The 11,731-nt window shown below is 32.1% G+C and overlaps 2 protein-coding genes across 3 annotated transcripts; both read right to left on the reverse strand.

The window, feature by feature from the left end:
- Positions 1-577: 577 nt before the first annotated feature.
- On the reverse strand, positions 578-3,738 carry LOC144566441 (endoglucanase 11-like). Its single transcript, XM_078316458.1, has 6 exons — positions 3,490-3,738; positions 2,623-3,123; positions 2,246-2,395; positions 2,004-2,115; positions 1,716-1,879; positions 578-1,120 (listed from the first exon to the last, which is right to left on the reverse strand). The coding sequence occupies exons 1-6, from the start codon at positions 3,697-3,699 to the stop codon at positions 788-790; spliced, it is 1,470 nt and encodes a 489-aa protein (XP_078172584.1). The 5' UTR covers positions 3,700-3,738; the 3' UTR covers positions 578-787.
- A 3,005-nt stretch (positions 3,739-6,743) lies between these two features.
- On the reverse strand, positions 6,744-11,197 carry LOC144566808 (mannan endo-1,4-beta-mannosidase 5-like). Of its 2 annotated transcripts, XM_078316835.1 has the most exons (5): positions 10,592-11,196; positions 9,417-9,611; positions 8,774-8,896; positions 7,827-8,035; positions 6,744-7,534 (listed from the first exon to the last, which is right to left on the reverse strand). In XM_078316835.1, the coding sequence occupies exons 1-5, from the start codon at positions 10,919-10,921 to the stop codon at positions 7,165-7,167; spliced, it is 1,227 nt and encodes a 408-aa protein (XP_078172961.1). In that variant the 5' UTR covers positions 10,922-11,196; the 3' UTR covers positions 6,744-7,164. The 2 variants fall into 2 exon arrangements, with proteins under 2 accessions (XP_078172961.1, XP_078172962.1); XM_078316836.1 differs by lacking the exon at positions 9,417-9,611 and having other exon boundaries at positions 10,592-11,197.
- Positions 11,198-11,731: the final 534 nt, after the last annotated feature.

Below are 11,731 nucleotides of genomic sequence, written 5' to 3' on the forward strand. Positions count from 1 at the left end.
TCGAAGTCGATTTGATAGGTTTTAAAATTGATGTTATATAGGCTAAAATGACACTAATATTATATTAGCTAACTCACTACTATACTAGCTAATTTATTTGGTCTACTACTCAGCAATGGTTGAATTCATATCTAACTCAAATTTTTAGTTTGTGCATAACAGATTCGGACCATTCAATCTAATATTGGTACGAATATTAAAGACATTGTCGACCAATTTAATTAATTCTTCTCAGGATGAAGGCCCAATTTTTTATCTTTTAGTCTTGTTGAAGGCTCAATGGCCCTTAATATTATTTGTGAGTCACTATATGATTTTTATTTTATTTGAAGCCCGTAGGCAATAATATGATTTATTGCAGCTCTAAAAGCGCAACCAATCATCACAATCTTGTTAGTTTTAGACATTTTGCAAATTTAATATTACCAACTTAATTTAATATTTTTTAAATAATATGAACAAAAATGGGTGCCTACGGGGCTACGGGCGTGAACCAACAACAATAACTTTGATCATGATTAAGTTTAAAATTTTCGAGGGAGGAAAAAGAAAAAAAAAATTAAGTCAAGAGCCACAATTTTCCATGAAATACTGTGTATCAAACTACCAATTGATTTAATTGGTAATGAATTATTATCATGAAATAAATGCATCTACTTCCTACAATTTCAAATCCATCACAACAAACAATTATCAGCTAAAGACCTGAATTGGACCACCATTAGCCACAATTTTACAGGAAGACATTAGAAAATAAAATAAATTTAGTCCATTTTTGCTTAAATTATCATCCACTCCCATATCTTCCTGCCAAGTAAGCAAGAGATCCAACAAGAGGTGCATTGATGTAAGTAGCCGGTTCCAAGTGGGTATAATCCGTCCGAATGTCAGAGAATGCGTCATTTTGGTCGGGCCCACCAACCACGGCACCGGTGAGTAAATTTTGGTTAGGATTTCCTGAAAATAAGTACTGAAAACCTTCTTGACAGCCAATGTGGCTTGAATGATTTGCAATGGAGGGAAGTGAAGAGCCCCTATGGTGCACCCTTTGAGGATAAAATGTCCCAAATCCTACCATGTAAGATATGCCTAGAGGGTTTTGCCCCAAAATGTAGTCAATCTGAAAGCAATTTTGTGAAGATGTATTAGTTATAAGAGTGAGGCTATGGTAATATGCATATTATGGATCGAACCATGCTATGGATCCATATCTCTATTTTTAAAGTTCATACAGTCGATCTGAACAATAAAACAATCTTCGAATCAAAATGTATTTGCAGACCAAATGTTATATTTTTTTTTGAATTTTTTTTACTATCTTCTAGATAGGTAGAAAGTCGATGCTTTTGAATGGTCCAGAATTTTTAGACAAGTGATTTTCTACCTATATCTAAAAGATAGTAAAAAGGTTAAAAAAAATATATATATAAAATTTGGTCTGCAAGTACATTTTCACATGTAAATCACATTGAGCTGTTCAGATTGAATGTTTTGAGAAATGAAAATATGAGTCCATAGTGCAGGCTGTTGTGTAATATGCATATTACCATAGCCTCACTCTAGTTATAATACAACGGTTGAATAGCGCATACATAACAGTGAAATTATGAAATTGATAATAGTTTTGACAATGACATTTATTTGTACAAGAACAAGATTTCAGAAATAATGCTATCAAACAAAATGGGTAAAATAAATAAATAAATAAAGGTAACCTGTTTCTTGGCAAGCGTTCTGAGAGTGTTTGATGTAATGAGTACATTTTGACAGAAGAAAGTGTGGCTAGAAGAAGTCATGTACTTTGCATAAGTGGTGAGCAAGAAGCTAATAGAAGTGACATATTGGAGATTTGCAGAGCTCAATTTGAATATCAAACCACCTGTACAAATTCAAACTTTATTACTATTCAGTTGCAAAATGTAAATTATAAATACATCTAATTCAAAATAGGAAGAAACTGAAGAGATCGTTTTAGTACATGTATAATCTTAATAGTTAATTACCTGGAGTATACTGTGTAGTTTTAGAAGGTGAGTTGGGAAGGATTCTGCAAAGGAAATCCTCTGCTTGAAATCTGAAGGGTTCAAAGGACTTATCCTTGTCCACTAATGTTTTCTGAAAAAAAAATTAAACAGCACAAGTATTTAACTAGGCTTGTGAAATTGCACATAAATTCCATTTTTTTTATATCTTTTGTTTCCCTTCTCAACCATCTTTTTTTTTTTTATTATTATTTGGTTCTTACCCTAGAGAGGAGAACCCTTGCGCCAGCAAATTTGTTATCCCAGCTAAAGATGTCTGCCATATCATTTGCACCCAAGGAATTTATAAAGTTCAAGTAAGTTGCATTTTTTGTTGCTCTGTATAGCCAAGCATTCCCCCACAGAAGCTCATCCTGAAAAAAAAAATGGACATAAATATAAAAAAGTTAGTAATTCTAAATTTATATCTGATATTCCAAGTTTGCAACCAAATGCAAGCAAACATATCATAAACTAGCTAGTCTAGTTTTTTTTTTTATTAGAAGGCCATTGCATTGCTTACTTAGCTCATGGAATGCACCTAGCAAAATGTGTATGTACAATGTACTATCTATTACTTAATTAATAACATATTACACACCTTGTAACCAGAGTAGGAGCAGTAATAGGGGCAAGCAACCCGAACAGAGTCGGAATACGCTCCCCTGTACTGCATTGCAAAACCCATCAAATCCTTCGCTGCCAATAAAAGCCTCCGAGCGTATGCTCGGTCTCGTGACTGCAGCACAAGCGCAGACGCTGCAAGAGCTGCTGCAGTTTCGGCCGCCACATCCGATCCGGGATTGGACGGTGAGACAGAGAACACCGGCCGTGGCGTGTCCATGTCCTCTGGCCGTTCCCAGCACGAGTGATCAGAATTCGGGTCCCCCACGCCGACATACAATTTGCCGGGAGTTTGAGTGGCAGCTTTGAGCAGATAATCTGACCCCCATTTGACTGCGGCGCTTGCCTCTGACAACTGGCCCGACATTTTACCACCGAATTCTAGAATGCTCCAAGCGAGCATGGTTGTGGTGAATGCCATGGGAAGGCCAAATTTTACATTGTCACCGGCATCGTAGTATCCACCGGTGAGGTCAACCTGTCAGTTAATTTTAAGATTTAAATAGAAATTGGGACAAATGTGCAAGTGCAAGTTGAATTTTTTTATTTTTATTTTTCAGGGAATAGCTACTCAGGTAGGTTGACACTCTGGTAAAGCTTAATTTTTTTTGTACATAAAATAAATTTTGAAATGAACCCACAAACAAGTAGGACATTCTTTGACTCTTATCTAACCTATGTACTCAACTTTTTGATTCAATAAGCTCATAAAATTTAGTCAGCAAATTATTATTCATCAAAATGAAATGCATTTCCTCTGATGCAAAAAGCGAAAATATGAATGTTATATTAAGGTAACAGGTACGTATGAACGTATGCCGGTGCAAATTTTACGAGTATTTACATTAGCTGCAGAGCCATCAGAGAGGCCAGAGTTGGATCGCCACTTAATCTTTTGATCTGGCGGGAGCTTGCCAGATCGCTGTCCCTGAAAAAACAATATCGATTTGGCCAATGCATCGGCATAGTTCGGGTTCCCTTTGGCAGATACACCGTGAAAACTTGCAAGGTGAAGTAAAAGGAAAACAAAAAACAAAGATTTGTTTGTGGCCATGGAATATATTTTGACCTAAAGAAAGAATAAATTGGGCACTTGATTAAGTGCCTCACCTGTGCCTTATATAGGTGAAATGCATCCATTAGTGGGTTCAGTAGATTGAGGTCTTGATTAGCGCGCACAGACCTGATATTTTTTAAAATGTGCAAATGGCGCCAAATTACCGGATTCTTGTAGTAGTCCCAAGTTTTTTTTAACTTAGTCGGAATTAGAATCATGACATGATGAGTGAGATATGAGCGATTCTTTACTTGAGATTATCCTCGAAGTACAGTAGATGATTACTAAATATATAGTTTACATGATTTTTTATTTTATTTTCTTACTGATTAGATTGTATTAGGCTCATATTATACAAGCCTTGATACATGAGCGACATGATAATAGAACTAGTTACACGTCATCTACATGTTATGTGATATTCTATTTATATCATCTGGATATTCATCTCGAATGTGCAGCCATTTAGTCGTGAGGCATATATTGATGGGAAAATTTCTTATGTACCCTTCAAAATTCTCAAAATGACATATTAAATGACATCGTGTTTGCATTACAAGTAGGAAAATGAATCATTTACCCTCACAAACCGGCCAATTAGAAGATTGAACATTTATTTTTACACGTGCAATATATTTTCTATTTTTTTAATAAAAGGTAAAAATGCAAACTTCAAATTTTAAAATGAGTTTTAACATAAAAGACAATAAATTGATTAAATTTGTAATTTTTTGAATTTAGAAGGATAAATATGATATTATAGATTTTAAAAGGAGAAATAAGTCAGTTTGAAAATTTTGAAGGGTCTACATGAAATTCCCCCCTTAGACCAAGCAACTTGACAAGATTTCTCATGCTGGTTTTGAGGGTTAAGTAATTTGGATTAAAAGTATTATCTAATCACAAAAATTTTGACAAAAAAGGAGAGCTTCATTTGGAGAATCAGAAACTCTTTTTTAACACAAGCACTGATTGAATTTATTGAAGCAGACGCAGAATTATCCTGTTAAACTGTACTTGTATTTTGATTTGCGTCAAAGAAAGATAACAACAAAAAAAACATGTTCATGTTCGTTTCCAGCCAAGTGATGTGGGTAACATTGGAGAAACAAATTTGGTATTTCAAGGGCATTTAGAAGGAAAAGTGCTTAAAAAAAGGACAGTTGTTTAATGGGATTATGTGTAGATAGAAAAAAGCCCAAATTGTTTTACATATATGCATTGAGATCTCCTTCCACATTCCCCCATGCACACAGGGCATTGAAATTTTATTTTATATACATGGAGAATATATGGCTTACAATAATTTTTTAATTATTTGGGCCAGTAACTTACGAGTTACTAAAAGTAAACATGACATTTATAAATGGGAGATTGATACCACAAGAAACCGACATTTTTATTTTTACCCCATTCAAAAATTATTTTAATAATAATAACCAAAGTTTAGCAAAAGTTTTAAAAATACCCCACCCGATTTTCCACGGGCTGGAATTTTAATTCCCGTTTTTTTTTTTTTTATAAAACAGAAATTTGTTTTTATTTTTTATTTTTTGTATTGAAATATTAGAAATGTTGGATATATTTCTTTGAAAATAGATGGAATACAATATAATTTGATTTATTAGAAATACTGTAACAAATAACCCGGATCAATATTTTTCAGGTCGGATTTTTCGCGGCTGTAAGAAAAATTAATATATTTCTGTATGTGTTATTGGAAAAAAAAATAAAAATGCTTAGATTCTGAGTTATTGATCTCGGTTCAAAAGTCACTTCTATGTAATCTAGAAAATATTGTGATCCTTTTAGGACATTTAATTTATGGAAAGTTGTATCTATTTTTGAAAAAAAAAACAAAAACTTTAAGTTATTTAATAATTATTATTCAAAAAGAATTCTCAAAATAGATACAACTTTTTATAAATTAAATGTCCTAGAAGGATTACAATATTTTCTAGATTACATAGAAGTGACTTTTGAACCGGGATCAATAACTCAGAATCTAAGCATTTTTATTTTTTTCCAATAACACATACAGAAATATATTAATTTTTCTTACAGCCGCGAAAAATCCGACCTGAAAAATATTGATCTGGGTTATTTGTTACAGTCTTTCTAATAAATCAAATTATATTGTATTCCATCTATTTTCAAAGAAATATATCCAACATTTCTAATATTTCAATACAAAAAATAAAAAATAAAAACAAATTTCTGTTTTATAAAAAAAAAAAAACGGGAATTAAAATTCCAGCCCGTGGAAAATTTCCACGGGTGGGGTATTTTTAAAACTTTTGCTAAACTTTGGTTATTATTATTAAAATATTTTTTTAATGGGGTAAAAATAAAAATATCGGCACAAGAAATGTGGGCCAAATTTCATCATAGCGCCCTTGATTAAAGATATTTCAATTTTAGCCCTCTACTTTTTTTCAAAATTTTATACATGGATGGCTATGGTAATATGCATATTATGGAGTCGCGCATACTATGGACTCATATATATTTTTTCAAGGTCAAAATAAGAACAGTCAATCTGAAGCGTTCAACATGATCTCCATATAAAAATATACTTAAAAAATTATTTTTTAGATAATTTAGAGAAAACACTTGATTTAAAAACTTTATACTATCGGAAGATAGTGATTTGTTTTATTTATCTAAAAGAATTCTAAAAAAAAATATAAAAATTTGGTCTCGAAGTATTGTAGATCTTATTTAACATTTGAATCGACTGTTTGAACTTTACAAATAGAGATAAAGATCCATCGCACGGGTTTATCCGTAATATGCATATTACCATAGCCTCAGTCAACTACTTAATTCAACACGCTGTTGCACGGAGATTCAAATAAAATTAGGGACTAAATGGTGATAACACAAGAAACAATAAATATATGCACATGCTTGTAATTAATCAAGGCAATCATATATAGGGACGGATGTTCAATTCATAAATTACTTGCAATCTAACCTCTGATTGGTTACGGCGTTGACCAACCCCTGGTTAATTTTTACAATTTCAGATACAATGCAGCAGCAGATAAATCTCTTCTTTTATATTACAAGTGTTGTATTGTTCACCTGGAACAAACATAAAAAGATAATGTTGTGAATATATCTCAAGTACACTATTATTTTTTCTTTACTATTACAAGTATTGCAGGCAGCCGCTGCCAGGCTTTCAAAAAAATAAAAAAAAATAAAAAATAAATATTACAAGTATTGTATTGCTAAACAAAAATGCTCTACTTCTTCTGTTTATTTAACACATCATAAGATGAAATTATTTCCTACTAATTTCATCTTGTGTGATCTTTTCCTATTCCCTAAAAATAGGGAAGGCTCAAAAATCAAATTTCCCATTGTTAAAAATATCAATGGGAATTTGAATCCCTACCATCTTGGCTTAAAAAAAAAATATCCAAGACTCTAAAGGGGACTACACTAATCCTTTCTCTAATTTACTGTGTTAGCCAATTCAAGCATGGCATGCGCTTGCTTGATAATGATATTAAGCGTCGATGATGCTTGAGTAAGCACAATCTCGTACCCGTCCGAGTACAAATCCATTCCTTCGGCAAATATCTGCCATATAAGACCGCCAGCCAAGCACCCGTTGCTGCTCCTTGCAAGATTGTAGATTGTGTCATAGATGGTTTCGAGATAGATGTCACGGTTCGCCTCGGTGAAACCAGGGTCCTTTCGAGATTTACCAAATTCAGTGAAGATTAACGGTTTTTGTAGTATTTTTCTAGCAGCATTCAAGTGACTCTTTATCCATTGTAGCACGAACTCGTTCTGAGACTCCTCGCTCTGGCTTGGTAGCCTTAAAACATAATTAAAGAGAACCATTAACTTTTTTTTTTCCATTATTTTGTGGATAATAAAATTATTTTTTGTTGGTTATTACATGTAAAACAAGATGCAACACAGTTGAGAATTTTATTACAAAAGATATATATACACTTTCAGTCCCTCTATTTTTATCTCCTATTGAATGATCTTAATTTCTGAGAAAATGTGCCAGTATACTTTGAAAACAAGGGAAGGTTGAAGGCATTACAAGGCATTTCAACAATTTAATTAAGAGTAAAATTTGATGGATTTTATTTATTTACCATAAGTCCGGATATGCATGTATTGTTGCAAAATCTATTTCTTTGATAAGATTGGTTCTGATGTAATCTGTTCCAACTTTGTTGTACCCAGGAGGATTGTATCGTTGCTTCTCTGGAATAGAGTTACCGTAGAATCCTTCCATTCCAACCTCTAGTAGGTGCTTCTCATCAATTGATTTTGTGTAAGCTGCCATCTCTTGAACCCAAGCCTGTCAAATAAATAAATAAAATTCTATTAGCTAATATGAAAATTAACATAAAATTATATAGAATGTAAGTACATTTGCCAGAGGTCGTGTACCAGTTCTCTGTTAAATGGTTTCATTTTTAATGAAATCAGTACTATTTTCCAAAAAAAAAATACAAATATAGAGTGAGGCAATGGTAATTTGCATATTACGGATTGATCTGTGTTATGAATCCACATCTTTGTTTCTAAAATTCAAACAGTCTATCTAAATTATTAAACAAGTTCTTTGTATGAAAATGTAGTTGGAGATCAAATGTTATAATTTTTAGAATTAGTTTACTATTTTTAGAGAGATAAAAATCACTAGTTTCAGATGGTACATAATTTTTACCTATCTAATAAAATAGTAAAAAAAATAAAAAATTTGATCTGCAAGTACAATTTTATTTGAGAATTATATTAAGTGGTTTAGATCGAGTATCTAGACTTTGAAAATAAAGATACGATTCTATAAAAATTATATAAATTCAATGAAATTTGTAAAAAAAATTTTATAAATTACAACATCCATTTCTTCTGGTTGTAAATCATGCCAGCATGATTCCATAATTCGGAACCCTAGACAGGTAACAATTAATATTCCTTTTATTGGAGTATATAATTATGTTAAATCGCACACATATTTCTATAATTTATACTAAATAACAGAAAAAAACTGAAAAAAAAATGCTAAATAGGAAAAACAGAATTTACTGACATGAAGAGTTCTTCCAGAAGGATCAGAAGCACAGCGAGGTTCATTTATTAACTCCCATGCCATGATTGTGGGGTCATCTCTATATGCCATTTGTGTTATACTATTTATCCTTGTTAGCACACTCTACATAAAATTAAGCAAAGAATAAGTACATTGTTATTAATTTTTTTAAAAGTTCTTGTTATTAATTAAATTTAATAAATTAAAGAGTGAAGCTATGGTACTTTACTTTGTAATGCGGAGATCGATCCATATTTCGGATACATATTTTTGTTATTAAAGCTCAAAAGGTCGATAAAAATGTCCAACATGATCTTCAAATAAAAATATACATGGAGACCAGAATTTACATTTTTTAGAATTAATTTACTTTTATTTTAAATAGGTAGAAAATCATCTAATAAAAAAAAATTGGATCATCCAAAAGTAGTGATTATATACCTATTTAAAAGATAGTAAAAAGAATCTTAAAAAAAATTATAAAATTTGATATATAAATATCATATTGAGTGGTTCAGATCGACTGTATGAACTTTAAAAAAAAATATACGATTATATGGATCCAAAGTACCATAGCCTAATTACCTCTAAATTAAATGCAGAATTGAGAACAACATTAATCCTATTAACAAGAAGCGGTTACCTTGATATGGTTCTTGTAGTATTGCTTCACTAACTCATTTTTATAAAAATCATCTTTACTGTCAAATATTGCGCCTGCATCTCGGCCCCACTTGACATACTGTGCTATCCCTCCAAAATCATCAAAATTGTTTACCAGGCTCAGTATCAATCGGATACTATGATTCTTTGCCTCTGATATCACATAATCCAGTGCCTGTTATTGATTTAAACTAATTTAGTATTCGAATAATGTTAACCAGACCCGATAACACATAATTGAAAATAATACAATTATGCCAGGTGTATGGACCGGGTTAATTATTAGTCAAGGCAAACTTCTACTGTAAGGAAATTAAGTTTGAAAATTCACAGAGAGTTTGATAATTTAAACTTGTCATGCTGTCAAGATAGTATTTGCTACCTTTTGCTATCATGTCACATGCTGAATTGTCATTCAAGAAATTTGACACAAGTCGGCATATAGACATGCATGATTGATACAAATAATGCATTTACCGGATAGGAGATTGTAGGGAAATTGACTTTCCTAGCTAAATCATATTATTAAAGAATACAATTAATTAAGTCAAGTATATTTTCAGAGCATCTATAAGTTTGCTTGTCTGTCCTTCTCAAATTTTGTGCTGACATTTTACAAGTAGCTTCTAGCTACCAATAATTCATTTTAACATATTTTTGCGGCTAATAACATCTTGACATAGCATCTCAGTGTTATCATATAACTTATCTAAATATATATAGTATCTAAACATTGTACGCTACCACAGGTCGACCAAGTCATCAAGCTTTCTAACTGGTTGGTTTTCTGTGGAAGTTGTTAATACTATGTCGGTACAGATAGAGACCAGAGAAGGGATATTCAATTCAAAAGTGTTACTTTCAGTGTACAGTATCTCATCATCCAAAAGACAGCTCATGCTAATACCGTACCGGCCTTTGCCTACACACCATTTATTCTCTTCTTAGATAACAAATTAACAGACTTGATCCTGGAAATTCTCCTTGTATGTGCATACAACAACTAATAGATTTATCTTTTTAAAACTAATAAATTAAAAGGAACAGAGGTTGTTTTGTTCTTTTCAGAGCATGCTCGTACTACAAGAGAACTCTCTATGACAAAATGAATATATATAATATTCATGCAATTTTTATCTTTTGATATGTAATCACCTGAAATACGTGTTCGTTATACACACCTGGCGATGATTGAAGCGCTCTATTGCCACCATCGGAAAAAGCCCATGTCCGACACACGGTCAAGCCATTAGCCGCAGCCTCGCTAAGCACGTTTGCTACCTTATTCCTGTCCAGTTCAGGACCTGCCGCCATGTGCATCAGCCAATAGGAATTGAAGCCATTGAAGAGGAAAGGATAGCCATCTAGGGTGAATTGGGTGCTCTGTATCTTTACAAATGGTTCATCGGTTGTATATGCAATAGCTGGAAGCAGATTGAGAACACTAAAATTGCACGCAAGTATTGTGGCAAACTTATTGGCCATTATGATTTAGGTTATCAGAGTGCTCTGAGCAGAGCGTGAGACTATGGCAAGGAGGTATATATATATATATATGTCATATGTTTGCGTTGTCGTGTTGGAATGGTGTGTATATATATAGTATGGCCATCTAGGGTGAATTATGTGCATTAATTCGTCTTTTGGTTGTTGTTGGTTGCACCATATATAATAAGTCCATTGGAATTAATGTACCCTTAATTAAATGGCCTCCTGTTTTAGGCATATATTATTTATATTGTTTATATATATACAAGTATTAAATTAGTTATATATATATATATAGAGTGTAGCTAATTTGCTACCGGAAGCACTTCGACCGAGGTGCTTCCGGGGCTATATTAGCGTATGTGATGTTCAAACAACAAATCCAAACCGTTAGATGTTTAATCTATATTAAAATCTACTTGGAGACCAAATTTTACATTTTTTGGAATTTTTTTACTATTTATTAAGATAGTTTGAAAATCGCTGTTTTTATTAAAATTCTGCACCGTAAAAAACAGCGATTTTCAAATTTTTGCACCACAAATTAGCCACACTCATATATATATATATATATATATATATATATATATACACACACAAGTGTTTTTATTAATTTGTATATATATATATATATCCCATTTGTTTGATCTCTTTTAGGTTTGCCTCTATAATTATCAAGAGGAGGTTCCAAATTTCTAATATTGTGTGCTTTTTATATTTCATTATGTCTCACATTTTATATTTTTATTTTTAAAATTCAAACTGTTGATATAAACCGCTCAACATCCATAAATATGCTCGGTGACT

Source organism: Carex rostrata, chromosome 15 (genome assembly GCF_964058835.1).
Source record: "Carex rostrata chromosome 15, lpCarRost1.2, whole genome shotgun sequence".
NCBI lineage: Eukaryota > Viridiplantae > Streptophyta > Magnoliopsida > Poales > Cyperaceae > Carex > Carex rostrata.